General features: G+C 42.4%; 1 protein-coding gene across 1 annotated transcript in view; it reads left to right on the top strand.

Moving 5' to 3' along the window:
- The window catches only part of UST (uronyl 2-sulfotransferase), a 377,271-nt gene that overhangs the window by 229,392 nt on the left and 130,280 nt on the right, over window positions 1–17,599 (top strand). Inside the window, exons 3-4 of the mRNA XM_056126193.1 lie at window positions 2,879–3,034; window positions 16,744–16,823. Of these exons, the coding sequence (XP_055982168.1) occupies window positions 2,879–3,034; window positions 16,744–16,823 (236 nt within the window). The remainder of the gene's footprint in view (window positions 1–2,878; window positions 3,035–16,743; window positions 16,824–17,599) is intronic.

The raw sequence follows: 17,599 nt of genomic DNA, 5'->3' as shown, positions 1-17,599 counted from the left end.
CATTCAAAACTTAAAGCAATATAATTAAGACCCTGTGGCATTGACATCAATTTAATCATACAAAAATGAGATAGATTTAATAATCTGGAAATAACCCTTACATTTATGATTAATAGATTTCAACAAGGGAAGCAAACAGGTTAGTTAAGTGAATAAAAGAATATTGGCATATTCTTTCCAATAAATAAGTGAATATGCACTTGCAAAAGATTGAAATTAGAAGCTGATCACAGTCATTCCCAGTAGATTCCTAAAAATTGTATGTTCTGCCTTTGTCTAGACAATAAGGTTTCACTTCAGACAAGAAATGCTGTAGGTAAAATGAACTCTTGAACTGCTTTACACACAGGAGATAGAGAAGGTATCCAGATAATTGAAAAATGCTTTAAATATGACTCAGAGTTTCTGAGATGGATGGCATTAATGGTTACATAATAATGAGATGGACTTAATACCACAAATGCACACTTGAATGATGGTAGTGGTACATTTCTTATGTATTATTATATACAAAATTGCTATTAAGGTTTTTTTGTTTATTTGGCGACCATACCCAACAGAGATTGGAGTCCAACCTGGGTCAGCCTCATGTAAAGAAAGCACCTTATCTACTGTACTTTCTCCCAGACCTATGTACAAAATTACTGCATATACTCTTACTATATACAGACAGCAGAAAAATTATGTTGGATCATTCACACAGTACACAAAATTACTAAAAAAAAACACTCAACAAAATTAACTGATGTGAGTAAAAACCTAAATTTTAGCATTAAAACTATAAATTTCTCATAAGAAAACATAAGTATATATTGCTGACCCTGGGTTAGGCCATGGTTTCCACAAGCAACCAAAGAAAAATTAGATATTGGACTCCATCAAAACTAAAACCTTTTACATGCTTTTTTTTTCTTTTTGGGTCACACCCAGCGATGCACAGGGGTTACTCCTGGCTCTGCACTCAGGAATTACTCCTGGTGGTGCTGGAAATCGAACCCAGGTCGGCTGCATGCAAGGCAAACATCCTATCTACTGTGCTATCACTCCAGCCCCTAAAACCTTTTATATTCTAAGGCCACTTTAAACAAGGTTAAAGGCAACTCATAGAACAGGCAAAAATATTTACATATCATATATTTGCAAATCCAGAATAAATAAAGAACTCATTTAGACCTCAATAATAAAACGACAACCTGATTTTAAAATGGGCAAAGGATTTAAATGGACATTTCTCCAAAGAAAGTATACAACTGACCAATATGCACATTTCACGTGTCCAACATCATTAGTAATCAAGGAAATGCACATCAAAATCACAAGATACTACTTCACATGTATAAAATTGACTGCATCTTAAAAAGCAGGCAGTAATAAGTGTTGGCAAGGATGCAGAGAAATTGGAGCTCTCCTATATTACAAGTGGGAATATAAAACGGTGCCGTTGTATTGAAAACAATTTGGCAGTTCTTCAAAAGGCTTCAACTCAGAGCTACCCAGATGCTCCAACAATTAGAAGTCCTTAGTTATACTCAAGGTAAATCAAAAGCATATGTTTACATAAAACTTGTATACACAACTATTCAAAACAGCATTATTCATAGTAGTCCGCAAATGGAAATAATCCTAATATCCACCAGTCAATGAATTTATAAACAAAATACGCTATATTCATACAATACAATATTTTTCAGCCACCCAAGGAAATAAAATATTGATTCATACCACAAACTTTGTTTGTGTATAAACCTTGAAAGCATGATGCAAACTGAAAGAAGCCAGATGTTTTAAGACACACATTTTATGATTCTATGTATCATTTACTCAAAGTCATGGAGATAGACCATAGATAAGATTTCAAGGGGACAGAATGATAGTACAGAGGATGCTTGCCTTGCGTGACCCGGATTTGATCGAGGCATCCCATATCGTCCCCCAGGAGCCAAGACTGGAATATGCCCTGAGCACCACTGGGTATGACCCAAAGACAAACAAACAACAACAACAACAACAAAGACTTCAAGGAACACAAGTACTGAGGGAAAAATAAAATGAGTGTTAGTGACTTTGGGATGAAAACATTTTGATAAGCAATGATTGTGGTTGCAAACTTTATGACTATAGACTTTATGTAAAGTCTCTGAATTTTACATATTAAAAAGGTGAAATTGATGGTCAATTATCTGTTTTTTTATTTTTTAATATTTTTCTTTTTGAGTCACACCCAGCAACTCTCAAAGGTAACTCCTGGCTCTGCGCTCAGGAATTATTACTGGCAGTGCTTGGGGGACCATATGGGATGCCAGGGATTGAACCCAAGTCAGCCACGTGCAAGGCAAATTTCCTACCCATGTAATATCTCTCCGGCCTTCTCAGTTTTTTAAAGTACTATTTTTTTTCTTGATCACTACAAGCTAATTGTTATAGTTAAGCATAATATGACTTGCAATGAGGATATTAATATTAAAGCACATATGTGTTTATGTGCATATGTTTTGTTCCTAAGAAGAAACAAAGGATATTTCATAGTCAATATATTTGAGGGTGGGGTGGCATTGAGGCCACACAGCAGTGCTCAGGGACTATTCCCAGCTCTGTGCTCAGGAGTGACCCCTGGTTGTTCTCTGGGCAACCATATATGGTCCTGGGAATCAAATGGGTCTGCAATAGGCAAGGTAAGTGCTTTTACCATTCTGCTCTCTCTCTCTGCCCCCCAAATGTGATGAAATTTAGGTATCAGTGAGCTCAGCGTGTCTCTCACTTCTGCTGATAAGGCCTTTCCTCTGGAGACTGATCAAAGCATTCATTGTTCTGAAACTGAAAGAAGAGTTGTTAAGTCCTGAAGCCCACAGCCTCACATGTGCTCTCGTTCTCTCCCCAGGTGCTGCCTTTCCCAAGCCAGGTGGTGTACAACCGAGTGGGCAAGTGTGGAAGCCGGACAGTGGTGTTGCTTCTGAGAATCTTATCAGAGAGGCACGGATTCAATTTGGTCACATCAGACATTCACAATAAAACCAGGCTCACCAAAAGCGAACAGGTCAGTGGTCTGCGCACACCTGAATCCTACTTGGCTTCCCTTCCTTTGTGGTTGGTAATGCTCACCCTTCCAGAAGCCCTGCGTGCTCTGAATGGATGAGCATCATAGTTATCATTTTATACGACATCCTGGTCAATGTAGAAGGAAAATTAAGGGAAGTTTCTGAAGCAAGTCCTTAAACCGAGAAGTTGCCCCGAAGGGGACGTTCATGAAGACCAATAAAAAACAGTGTTTATGCATCATTGTCTGCTAAGCTCAATGTAGCAAAGCATGAATTTCAAATGGTTGCACCACTGAGTTGTCATTAACACTACCATTCTGATAGCAGCAATAAGAAAATGTCATTTTATTTCTCCCTCTGTATTTTCTCACATGCGCCCAACATATGTAAGATGATAATCAAGAGGAAACTATCTTTGGACCAGGAATCTGATTTGTTGTTGGTGGGATAATTACCTTGAGTTTCTAAGGTATTTGGTACATTCAGTGGTAGCAAAAGTATTGTGCATTTCTAGGCACAATTCTGCTTTAATACTGTCAAGCTATGTAAGTAGACATGCCTGTAGTGGAATGAGGGTGCTGTCTTTTGCCAGGAAGTTATTCCTAAGGACCCAACTTTGTAGTCTACTCAGTGCTAGGATTCACATGTCTCCATGGAAGTGCCTAACTCATGTGGGAAAAGTTAGGCCCAGAGCTTCTTATCGTATTTCACAAGGCCAAGTTTGATCTCAAAAGTTGCTCTCTCCACTGGATACAGCGAATGAGACAGATGGCTGTCTGATTAAGTCAAGGTTCTCCAGAGAAGAGAACCAGCAGGTTGGAGATGTATATGTATATACACACATGCATAATGAGATATAGATGGATAGAGAGGTGGATGGAAGGATGGGCAGAAGGGTACTTGTGTGGGTGGGTGTATGGATGTGGGGGTAAGCGGGTGGGTAGATGGATTTATCATGGAAAAAAATGGACTCACACGACAATGAAGAAAAAGAAGTTTCACAATCTGCCGCCTGACACCTAGGAAACCTATTTGTCTAATTAGCCAGAGAGCAAAGACCTAAGAACCACTGGAGTTGATGAAGTCAGCGCTAGTCTGGGTTTGGGATGAGGTGAAATTGTCCCAGCACAATCATTGAGGGCAGGGGAGAGAGAGTGAAATACCTTCTCCCTCACTCTCCATTTCATTCTGTTCAGGCCATCCGGAGACTGGATGAAGTGGACAGTGCCCCCCTCCTGGGGAAGGGCAGTTACTTTACTGAGTACCCCACCCTCCAAATCAGATGCACACCTCTGCCAAAAACACTCCCCCCAAACACACCCAGGAATCACATTTCACCCCAGAACTAGTCAGCTAAGAAAAAAATGCCTGTTACCATCACCCACATTTGAGAAAGGCCCATGCTCTCAGATTGAAACTGTAATTACAACAAGGTTTACCTTTCTATCCTCACCCCTGAGGCACTGAGAGCCCTACAGAGGGATTTCTTATTGTCCTCTCTTATTTTCTTGGGAGCTAGTGAGCACTATTTTAAGATAGTAACAGAGCCCATACAGAGCAAGATGAAGACAGGCTGCTGAGTGATTGTTGTGTTTCACACTCAGATCTTGAAGCTCTTTAAACACTTCTGGAAGCCTCCAATAAAGTCAACCTGCGAGTACCACTCCCAGGAGTCATTATCCAATAGCAAAATATCTATTTCAAGACCCCCCTACCCACCTTTGTAGGAGCTGTGGAAGACTCTGATGGGAAGATCTGCTTGGTGATGTTGGTCAGAGCATGTCCTCAATGGCTCATCGGGGAAATGCTCTTTATCCTCTTTCCTGACTGAAGAGCTAATAGGCTGAGACTGGCCATGCCTTTTTAATCCCCCAAAAGAAACTATAAATAGCCAGTGTTACTGCAAGTTGATGATGATGACTGAATTTGCCTTTCCTTAGAGTCTAATTTGCAGGTCTGCTTATTACAGTGTGCCTAAACATTCCTATGTGGAGAAAATCAGCTCATTTCTCAAATACATCATTAAATGTAGATTTTAGTTCCCACTCTGGAGAGGTGTACAAAACAACCCAAGATCGAAGGGCATCCCACCATCAGACACTTCTAGGTTTAGGAACGCCCTGGAAGAGAGCGCACAGCCCTTCATACTAAAAGATATTGTGAAATTTTGCACATATTAAATCACTTTTGTCTCTGACAAGGAACAAATGCTAGGAAATAAAATGCAACTTTTCTGAGAAGAGAATTGTTTCATGAAAAAAGATGAGTAATATGGTCCTGTGTAACTCCTGGGAAATCTAGAAAGGGTTAAAGGCAAAGTCCTGGTTTGCGCTCATCTGTTTGGAATGATTGGCTTGTCTGGGAGCCAAAGGAATAGACTAGACAATCCGTAAGGTTCTTTCCAGCCCTGTGATTCTGTGATATATTTATACAACTTCTAGCATAATCTGTGCATGGTGTAGTGGAGACCTTTTTGATTCCTGTGGTCAGCGTGACCTAGAATATATTTCATTACTTAGTTATTCCAGATTCCTATTAAAGTATAAGGCAAGTTTAAGAAACTTGGGGAAAGGTACAGATGGGTTTTAGACTCAAGCTGATGTTTATATGTAAAAACAAACGAGGAACAACAGTGATTGCCTTTATAGCAGACTGACCGCCCGTGGCGTAAAGAGGAAAAAGGCATTTGGGACAAAAACCAGGGAACTTGAAAATCAGAAGTGTATAAAACAAGCAGATACAGAAAATAGTATTTAACCTGATATATTTGGGAAATATTAGGTGGGATTAAGAGCTCTGTCTTCTTGGTCATTCATTAGTAGACCCAGGGAGGAAGGGATTTAGAAGATGAGTTGGAGTTTTATCGCCAGTGATCCTTAACTTTGACCTGGAGAACTGAAAATGTGTTCTCATGGAAGTGTTGTTCTCGGTGAATAACAAGCCTGCTTCAGATGTGCTAGGAGGTAAACTGGGCGTAGGAGCTGACCACCCCTTTAAACCACTACGTGAAACATTTTTTCATGAGAAAATATATTTCCACACTACTGTCTTGCAAATGAACTTTGGAAACGACTCTGTTTAAAAGACTGGAATCAGCTATACTGCTGAATTTATACATCTCCCCAGAAGCTGACATTTCTCCCCAGAGAGTAACTACACACACACACACACACACACACACACACACACACACACACACACACACAGGACTGAATTTAAAAACATCTATTTAATGAAACAAGATATTGAAGGACTTAAAGAGGAAAGAGAGCATGAAGACACCAAATGTTACAATGCCTATAAAAATCCTATTACATCTGCCCTTACTGAAATAGAAATACCTTTGGAACTCATATTTTAAGAATTCCACCTCACAGAAGATCATGGACAGCTGCTGTGGCCAAATGTTGACGCTTTGGGGGGCAAGTAATGCAAACCCACAATGATGTCATTTCCTGTGTGCTCCAAAAACAGACTTACACTTCTTGGGCATTTTTTGAAGCATCTCTTGGAATGAGGAGAGTATATGCGATTCTAAAGCTTGGGACTTAGTTCCTATAGGACCTGGCTGTGATCTGACCAAGACTCAGAACCACAGTTTGATCTCTTTCAGAAAATCCCTCTAGTTATAGTAAAGGTCTGAGTGCCAGAAGCCACGCTAAGCCACAGGAATTCCAAGCATTTCATTCTTATTAGAGAAGAGCAAAAAACGTCTCCAGCATGTAGCACTCGAACCAAACAGATCAGAAAAGCAAATCATTGATGTATATAAAAGCTACTGAGGATTGTAAATTATAAACAGCACCCAGTGCATGCTCGTTATTCATTTGGTTATTTCATTGACCTAAAAACATACGTGTGTGTGTGTGTCTGTGTGTGTGTGTGTGTGTGATTCCCTATTTATGAGAAAATCAAGGCAACCAGGCATATCTACTTCATAACAGAAAAGAATGATAATTTGTGTACCTCGACTTGAACTGAGGCCATCCCAAATTGAAAATCCTAACAAATTCTCTTCCTAAGGCACTGGTTTCAGGGCTTGCAAGACTGGTCTGTAGCTAGACCTTTTGAAACATACAGTTGCAATGCCCCACTGGATATTGTGACTTAAGAGTCTTCAATTAACATTTTTTAAAAAATGAAGTTCCCTTCACTCTCTTGGTGCCAGCAGTGTTAAGAGTCCCTGTCTCAGCCTTCCTATAAGCAGTTCCCTAAGTGTGTTCCCAAGAGGCCTTAGCCCCTAAGTTACTAGGGAGAGAAAGAAAAACCTGTCATGATTACCTAAATTGGGAAAGTACAGCCACTCAGATCCCCTGAAGGAAAATTTTTACAATGATTATATTCACATTTTAGACTGTGAATTTAAATTCTTTCACTTAAACAAAAATTTGAAAAATCTCTTTAGCTGGTTTCTACCTTCGGCATCCCCTCTTGATGTGGGCGGATCTTATTTGCATGCCACAGAACTGGGATTCCAAGTTTGAAAAAGGCAGGACCAGCCTCTGCCCTGTGCTGAGGAGAAAAGAAGGTGGCGGCTTCTTCTTTTTTTTTTCTTTTTTATTTTATTGAATCACCATGAGATAGTTACATGCTTTCATGTTTGAGTTAAAATCACACAATGATCAAACACCCATCCCTCCACCACTGCCCATTCCCCACCACCAATCTCCCCGTTATACCCCCCTTTCCCACCCTCCCCTTGCCTCCATGGCAGACAATATTCCACTTACTCTCTCTCTTCTTTCGGGCATTATGGTTTGTAATACAGATACCCAGAGCTTATCATGTTTGGTCCTTTATCTACTTTCAGCACACATCTTCCATCCCAACTGATTCCTCCAGCCATCGTTTTCTTAGTGACCCCTTCTCTATTCCAGCTGCCTTCTCCCCTTTGCTCATGAAGCAGGCTTCCAGCTATGGAGCAATCTTCTTGGCCCTTGTATCTATTTTCCTTGGGTGTCAGCCTCATGTTATGTTATTTTATACTCCACCAATGAGTACAGTCCTTCTGTGTCTGTTCCTCTCTTTCTGACTCATTTCACTTAGCATGATACTCTCCATGTCTGTCCATTTATAAGCAAATTTCATGACTTCATCTCTCCAAAACGCTGCATAGTATTCCATTGTGTAGATGACCAAAGTTTCTTTAACCAGTCTTCTGTTCTAGGGCACTTGGGTTGTTTCAGATATTGGCTATTGTGAACAGTGCTGCAATGAACATATAAGTACAGATGTCATTTCTACTGTGCTTTTTTTTTTGGGTGGCTGCTTCTTAATAACCCTCCCCTCTGCCCTGACTCCTTCTAGCAAATTAGCAAAACGTTGACTAGTTCTTAAGGGATGGTGATGGTGGATCCTCTACCTGTGGGCTCTTGTACACTACATTGCTTTAGCCATTTTGTGGACAGAGGCTTTAGATCACACCTGCAGAGCTTGGGGTCTACTCCAGGCTCGGTATTCAGGGACTCTATACCCAGTGCTCAGTACAGTGGATTCAGCTGTGGTCAATCACATGCAAGGCACAGACCTTAGGCCCTGTACTATCTCTATTCTGTAGTCTCTCTCTCTCTCTCTCTCTCTCTCTCTCTCTCTCTCTCTCTCTCTCTTTCTCTCTCTCTCTTCTCTCTCTCTCTCTCTCTCTCTCTCTCTCTCTCTCTCTCTCTCTCTCTCTCTCTCTCTTCCTTTATATTAGTGGAGGTAACACCCTTAACAATGTTCTGGCCATATTTGGTGGTACTGATCAGGAAAGGGGGGCAGGTAATGCCAGGGATCAGAGATTAAATTTATCCTCATGCGAGGCGTGTGCTCTGCCACTTGAACCACATCCCCATCCCTGCTTTAGACTCTTAATCAAAAGCAGTATTCACTCCTTTAGAACATTTAGACACTCCTGTTCTATTTCCCCCACTTAATGCATGTTTTAATAAAAATATTGGGCTCTAATAGCATGATTCCCAACTATGTACAACTTTGGGGAAAAGAAACTCCCAAGGTGATCCTCAAGCACAGTACTGGTGAAGAATCATGACACTAATTATTAGAAAAATTACCCCTTATTAAAGTGAATCCTCTGCCAAGTCAGAAAAACATTCCTCTTTCCATTGAAAAGGTCTCAGACTTCTGAAGAATCCTCTTTGTACAGAAGTCTTATGAGAAGTGTCTCCTGGGAGCTGGCACATTTGTCCCCAGGACCATGCCCTTGCTGGATATATCTTGGCCAAGTGCCTTTTGGAGTGACTCACAGAGGATCCTAGCCTTAGAATAGGAGGGAGGGTACTCCATACCTCCAAGTGGTACTCCCCTCCACCTGGGAATCAGATTGACAAGAGTAGCCCCAGGTCACTTCCAGCCACAGGAGTGAGTAGTTGGGCCCACCCGTGGTACAAGGTCTCATCTTGAAGTCCTCTGAACAAAGGCTGGGTCTGCTCATAGAAACTCAGGGGACAGAAGAAAAAGAAACAAAGAAGAAACAGCATGACCAAAATGTGTTTTCTCCGCCCAACTGTAGCCCTCAATCAATTTTCCCTCTTTACTTGACCTTGTTCGTGAGATGGCGCCCCCTGGTGGAGTTTGTCTTCAATGTGGGCCCATGACTCGCTGCCTGCACAGCCTTGAGCTGTTGTCTGGTGGGCTGGAAGACCCCCTTCTTTCAGCAGGAGGGACTTGACCTTAGAGGTAGGAACCTGAACTTACACCCTCCCTCCAGCCGCAGCTTCAGAGGTTAAAGGGACCTTGAGTGCTTCTCTGAGCTACTCTTTATATGGCATTGGTATAATTAAGGGGGGAAAAAAGTTTTTCTTTTATTTAAGATGTTTTGCAAATTTATAGGGCATCATGTTTGTGAGTGATTCAGAAATTCAGACCAGTGAAGGGTCAATGCCAAAGAAGACAGGAGCAAAATCTATTTGCTCACAGGGCTTTTTGCTCTAGCATACCTGACAGGCAGGAAGCGAAGATTTACCAACTTCTTCCTGGCCTTTCTTTTGTCTGATCAATCCTGTTTGATTCCTCCACTACTGCCTTTTTAAAAAAGCCCTTATTCTGTCTCATTCTCAGGTCCTCTATGATTTAGTTTCTTCCCTTAAACACCATCTGTAAAATTATTTCTTCCTTTTGAGCATGTCCAAGTACTTCCTGTTATTGTTGTATTCTTTCCCACCTAGATATTTAAAACCATTCTCTCAGAGAGCTTCATGCTTTTACTTTGTGGGTATTATGAAATGCTTTTTCATGCTTTATACCTGTCTGCTTTTCAGCACAAATCCTTAAAGGCAGCACGTGAGAGCCCTGCAAACCCTCCTTATCCTCTAGTGTTGTTTTGGTAAGCAGATCCTTCCTCCCATCTTAGGAGGTTTTGTGAGGCTCCAATAATAGGGGAACTGCCACTGAGTGAAAGGGAGCAGGAGTGGATGTATCAGACAGACTTGGGTTTGAACCCTGGCTCCACTGTTTTCTCTTGGTCACAGCTTAAGCCATTGATGGAGCTTCCTGATTCGTGTGGATGACACTATTTTCTCATCAAAGGGGCTCAAAATGAAATGACAGCATTTCAGTGTCCAAGGAACCTCCAGATAAGCACACACTATAGCCTTGAAGCCCTCAGTGCACTGGAGCCATCTGGGTGTGGTCCTGTCCCGGATGTCAGAATGGTGACATGCTCACTCTCCGTGACATCAGGATAAAGAAGGTGCAGATTTGCCCGCTGCAAACACTGGGCTTTTCCAGTAGGAACTGGCTTCTGTGAACTATACATTTCCTGATTCCCACACAAGTCTCGCTAAAGGGCCGTCTCCAATCCATGTATGTGGTGTATGTTCTAGGCAGGTTCCTGGATTCACAGATACAGAGAGCCTGGCCACAGCCCTGCAGGATCCCACATGCGGTCCACAGCTAGCACACAGACTCGGCCCTGATGTGACACTGCAGGAGTATATCCTGGGAACACCAATCTCGCTCCCCTCTGCATCCCAGTTTCTCCTTTGCTGCCTCCCCCATCTCCGTGAACAGCCACCCCGAGGTGTATAGAACCTAGTCAAGTTCGAGGGGCAAATACCCAACTACCCCTTCTCCTTCCTTTCTCTACCAGTGGCCCCAGGATTCAGCCCACCCCTCACCCCCATCAGACTATTCCATCTGTCTTCACGTCTGTCCACTTCCCTCTGTGATTCTCCAACTTTTCAGCCTTCGAACTGCCTTGTCAAAGCCCAGAAGGCTGAGTCAAGAGTCTCGTCTCCCTCAGGAGCTCAGGGGGGTCTGAGAACAGACGGAGGCAGCACATGCTCCTTTCTTGTCTGGAGACCCTACTGAGATGGTCTAACCCTGTCTTCCTCATTTCCTCTGGGTTTTCTGTCTCCCGAATCAAGCTTTTGTCTCTCATTCTTACTAGTTTTCTTCATTCTCCACTCTTATCTTATGATCTTGAAAAAAAACTCAGAGAAATAGTGCAAGGATTAAGGTAGTTGCCTTGCTTCCCAAGGACACCCATTCAGTCCCTCCGCCCCCTTCCCCCTACATCACCAGAAGTCACTCCTGAGTCCAAGGATAGGAATAGCCCTCCCCCCCACCAACACTACTGGGTATGGCCACGTCCCACTTGCAAATCCACTCTGGCTACAGATCGCCCCAGGGACAAATGTCAAATTCTGTTGTATGTTTCCTTTCTAGTGTCACCAACTGCCTGATGAGTCTATGCCCACCTCTGTCTCACTGAATTTCTGTCTGTTTTGCTTTGTTTTTAATCTGGGGCACTTCGTGATTTACAATGCCATTAATGACAGAGTTTCATACACATGGTATCCCCCATTATATCTTCCCTCAAAGTGTCCACTGCCCCCCTCCCTCGCTGTCCCAAGGACTCTGCCCATCCACTCGTGACCCTCAATAAACCCAGAGTTCACTGGCCGTGTTGCCTTTGGCCAGTTGTTTTTCCTTTACTCTGCTTCTTTACATCCCCCATATGAGGAAGATCATTCTGTGTCTGTCCCTCTCCTCCTCCTCCTCCTCCTCCTCCTCTTCCTCCTCCTCCTCCTCCTCCTCCTCCTCCTCCTCCTCCTCCTCCTCCTCCTCCTCCTCCTCCTTCTTCTTCTTCTTCTTCTTCTTCTTCTTCTTCTTCTTCTTCTTCTTCTTCTTCTTCTTCTTCTTCTTCTTCTTCTTCATGTAGGAGTACTGCTATGTATTTAGCCACTGATTAGGCTGATTGAATTTTGCATGAACTCTACCTTACTTTTCTTTTTCCCATTTTTTATAATTTTATTTATTGAATCACCGTGAGAGTAGTTACAAAGCTTTCGGGTCTAAGTCTCGGTCATATAAATGAAACACCCATACCTTCACCAGTGCCCATTCTCCACCCCCCAAAACCCCAGTATACCTCCATAACACACCCTCCCCCTACCTGTGGGGTAGCTGATTTCCAAATCATTCTCTCTATACTTTGATCACATTCAACATTTCGACACCACACCCACCATTATTATTTGGGATTTTACCCCAACACTCAGATCTGCTGAAAAGGCAACAGTAGATGATTTGTTTTCTATTGCTGGTCATGAATAATATGTCACGCAGTTGCAGTAGTGGCTGCGCAATTTTGAAATTCCAAAATTTTAACAATTAAATCTGGAGAGATTTCCTGACAAAATCTGCTAGGTTCTGAGATCCGTTCCTGAGTCTCTGGGATCATGGCCATTAAGCAGCTTGATCAGGAGTCAGAGAGGCCATTCGTGGGTGGCGACTCACAGTCTAGTTGGGGTGGGGGGGGAAGGGCCGGCTCCACCCCATTCCATGAGGCCCTGCGTGTTTTGTCACTATGGGCCCAAACCTCACTGTCCAATGGCCTCTTGTAGATGGCAGCCACCGAGCTGCCAAGGGGGAGCAGGTGGATGTCCCTCTCTTTCTTACTAGCTTCCCTTCACGTAGCAGGAATCGGTATGCTGATGTATCTCCAGACACTATCCAGATCTGTCCACCTAGAAAAACATTTCATGATTTCATCTTTACTTACAGCCCAGGAGTATTTCGTTGTGCGACACACACTGTGGTTAATCCAGTCCTTGGGCTGTGCCAAGTTTTGATTCTTGTCTATAAGTGAATAAGTCAATAAGTGCCACAGGAAAAATAATCCCTGGTTGCTTTAATCCCTTTTCATGTCATTTGATTTTGCAGGGGAGTGGGGGGAGGGAGTCTGTGGGTTTGGTTTTTGTCCTCTGCATTTTCTTCTCACAGTGTCTGCGGTGGGCTCTTTACACGTGCAGAAAAACCTCCTTAGGGAAGAACCAAAGCCTCTCCGTGCGCAGGCCGGGAGTGGTGCCCGGCTTCTCGGCCTTCCACCTGCAGGGGTGTTATCACAGGAGGGTGCCTGCCTCCTGCCCCAGTTCACCCATACCTTCCTGAGAGCCAGAACCTGATCATTTCCTGTGTAGTTGCAACCCAAGCGGAAGCTTGCCTGACCTAATTTGGAGATGGATGCAAGCTGCATCAAAGGAGAATTGCAGGGGGCTGCAGGAGGAGGTGGGCCAGACGCAGAGGGGTCAGACTTGGTTGGTGCATTGCAGAAGAAGCTGGAGCCTGAGTTTGGACCTCGTAGGATGAAGGAACAAACCGGGTCTAATATGCCTGGCGGGAGTAAAAGCCAATGCGGGGATACAGTGAAGGGAGAACTAAGGTAACTCAGCAAGGGATTGTGACGGGGAGTCCGGGAAGTCCAGAGAAGTGGGAGAACATACAAAGCAGTGGCAGCAGAGTCTCCAGAGATGGGCTCAACTGAGTAGAGTCAAGTTAGTTAAGGACCAGGAGGCTGATTTAAGCCAAGGTAGATTAGGAACTTTTTTGGGTACAATATCGCATGAGTTTGTCTTTTGGGCAGGAAGGGTGGAAGCAGGTTTTGGGTTTGAGGGTCACAACTGGAAGTGCACAGGGCTTACCTCTGGCTCTAAGTGTTAAGGGATCACTCCTGGCAATGTTCAGGGGACCCTCAAAGCAGGGTCAGCCACATGCACAGCAAGTGCCTTGCCCTCTGGGCTCTCATCCAGCCCCCACTGGCTTGTCTGCATGGCTCTTCTCACAGATCTTATTCATGTTTTTATCTCCAAGGAGCAATAAATGCCATCACGTGGTACACGAATGTAGCTAGTGGAATGAGAATGAAGATCAACAAGGAGAAGGGGGGGGTGGCTTGTTGGGTCAACCAACTGCCACCATGATGGTTGGACTCAGACAAGAGACCAGCAGCTGGGGAATCCCAGGACAACGATGGGGAGAGGGACGCCAGGTGGTAACTTAGGAGACTTGCTCATCATGAGAAATCAGGAATTTTCTTTTGTGAAGTTGATCAAATGTCAGCCCGGACTCCTGGTTCTTCCTCGGTGGCTTCACTGCCCAGTGTGTGGTGACAGAGGCAAGGAGAACTGAAATGTGCCCCCCTAATGCAATAAACATGAGGAATAGTGCTTTATCCTGTGTTTTATAAAGCATCTAGAAAGAGTTATAGATTGTCATTGCTAATTCATTTTTCTTTTTGAAAAAGAACAGCTTTATGATTGTTATGACACTGTTCTCAAAACCTACCCACTATTGTTCTTCCATAAATTGAACACACTGACATGTGTTTCGAGAATGTAATAGAATGTTGACGATAGAAAAGAAATGGGTTTTCACCCGACCTGTTCTTCCGGTCCTCTGTACAATAAGGGGAGGTTTTATGGCTCAGATTCCTCTGAGGTGTGCAGAGGAATGTCAGTAGAAAAATAATCTTGAGCTTCAAACAATAAAGGGTCTCTATGTTAAACCTATGCACAGTGAACTGTTGTTTCTCAGCAGATACCCCCAGACGTGAGAAGTATCCTGGTTGTGCTTCCAAATTGGTGAATCCCCCAAATAAATGTTTGCACTTTGACCATGCAGGGAGTTGTGTTATCAAAAGCAAGTGCCGGGATGTGATTCTGATGGTGCTGGTGTGGGTGTGGGATGAAATGGACAGGGTAAATGGTGGTCAAAGAGCCACCATTCCGTTTTCCTTTATGCTCCAACTTGAAAGCGGCCATACCACTATTCCCCACATCCGCTATGGCCAACAGAAGCATAGCGTGATAAACTGCAAGTTATTTACTTTTCAAATTCAATTTAATTTCTTCAAATAATCATTGTGAGAATGTATAGCTAACAAAAGGGGTTTAGAGGGATGGCTGTTTGATCATTGTACAATTGAAACCCAAGCACAAAAATTTTTGAATCTACAACTGTACCGCATGGTGTTTCACTAACAAAAATTTTTTTAAAAATGTAAATGTTGGAGAATGGGCACTGGTAGAGGGATGGGTACTGGATCATTGTATAACTGAAACCCAAGCACAAAAATTTGTAAGTGTACAACCGTACCTCATGGTGTCTCACTATTAAAATTTTTTTTTTTAAAAAAAGGTTTTAGACACCAAGATCTAAATGATGTGCTGATATCTGTATCATGTAGCCATTGCAGTTCATTCATGGCACGAGTATTAATTGACCATTTCGTCTCTGTTTGTGCATTGGATAATGAGGGAGCAAGAGGAGTGAGGTCTTCTGTCCTGGTGAGAAAAATGTGGACTTCAGGCTCTAATTTTCTGTTCTTTCTTTCTTTCTTTTTTAATTTTTAAATGAATCACCATGAGGTGCAGTTACAGACTTACAAACTTTTGTGCTTGTTTCAGTCATACAATGATTGAGTACCCATCCTTCCACCAGTGCCCATTCTCCACCACCAATGATCCCAGTATCCCTCTCACCACCCCCACCCCATCCCCAGGCTCTAATTTTCTTATAGCTGTTACTACCTGGTGGACATAGGACTACCTTCTTTGTTTCTAGTGTCCAGTTGGAATTGTTTCATAAAATAGAAATGGCTGCACTTCTAATGTGCATTCAAAGTAGACATTTTCAATAAGCTTTCCAAAGAGTCTGCAAGTGGGTCTCTGTTGATAGGGCTCAGCAGGAAATTTAAGGCATGAAGAATTCAGGAAGTCAGGAGTCATAAGAATGCCTGGCATTTCTACCAGATTTTCCTAAACGCTGTCTGTATCAGGGCCTGTCCCAGAGATCTATAAACATTAGTTTATACAAACACAAACAACTTTTTGCTTTGCTGACATCTGCAAATAAATAACTAAAATGACCACCCACAACACATACAAACAGACACACACAGACACACACACACACACACACACACACAAAAGCACACACAGGGATGTTGAAAAAGAGCTTTATATTTTCCATGAAATATTTGTTTTGTAATTTTTATAAGTGAAGAAGAAAGTGTCAGATATTATCACTTATTTGAGATATTATCACTTTATTGTACTATCAGGATAGAAAATAACGACTAATCTGTCGTCTTGCTCATTGCCTTATTGGGAGGGGGTAAAGGTATCATACTTCTTGTATTTCGCTACATGCAACCCTGGCTTCTTCAGCTCAGTGACTGAAGCTGTCATATTGTTTTCATGGTAGCAGTCAGTTAAATTAAATACAGGCCTATCAATATGGCTAGCACTGCTTGATTCAGCAAGAAGCCTGATAGGAAGTTCATACCATTGCACAGAACACAAGTATCTTGCCCTGGTCTAAGAGGTAATATGCACGGATGAACGAGTCGGGTATTTAACCTTTAGATGAGTATAGCTTGGTTAATGAGATCCTATATATGCTAATTTCATACCTTTTTTTTTCATAGATGGAACTGATTAAAAATATAAGTACTGCCGAACAGCCCTATTTATTCACGCGACACGTTCACTTCCTCAACTTCTCAAGGTAAGATATTTTCCAATTTAATGGCTCTTTCATTTCTTTTAAACACTTAAAACTCTTTTCTAATGAACAGTCACTTTAAAAATCTACCTTCATTTTCAAGAATGTGTAATTGATTTCAAAAAGACATTTTCACCAATTTGTTGATTTTCGCAGTAAATCTGTGTTTCCTAAAGTAGCCAAATACGCCCCCCACCCTCCAGGGTGTGAGGGCTGTAGTAAGCTCTTGTATAATTAGGGTCTTTTTTTGTTCACTTACAGATGATAGATTTGGGGGAAGGGGACATTTTTCTGCAAAGGAAATGATAGGCCAAATAAGTTTGGAACCATTGCAGAGAGATAGAAACTTTACGTGTTTGGACAGATGCTTGCCTGCTTTTCTAGAATACTCTTCTTAAATCTTGTGAAAACTTAAAATTGCTTTCTAATGAAAAGCCATTTGACCTGAAAGAAACGAGAGGAGGGAGGGGGGGAGGAAGGAAGGAAGGAAGAAAGGAAATTGGGTTGTTGTTGAAAGAAATTAGGAAGCAAGTGATGAGTGTTTTAATGGCAATATTTTATTGCACATAATTCTATCCTTTGAACTTACACAGAACACCAGGAATAATTCTCTATGGTGGAGAGATGTGGATTTTATAGGATCTGAAATGCTAGCCTACCTGTTTAATATTCCATCAGACTATTCTAAGTCTGGCATGTTTGATCTTTAGTGGAATATTTTAGATAGCTGGGTTTTTTTCCCCCCTTCAGCTTTAGGGTGCTTTAGCTAATAACATAAA

This window comes from Sorex fumeus, unplaced genomic scaffold, assembly GCF_029834395.1.
Source record: "Sorex fumeus unplaced genomic scaffold, SorFum_2.1 ptg000061l, whole genome shotgun sequence".
Taxonomy (NCBI): Eukaryota; Metazoa; Chordata; class Mammalia; order Eulipotyphla; family Soricidae; genus Sorex; species Sorex fumeus.
The sequence above is the reverse complement of the archived record's forward strand: the minus strand, read 5'-3'. Positions and strand labels throughout refer to the sequence as shown.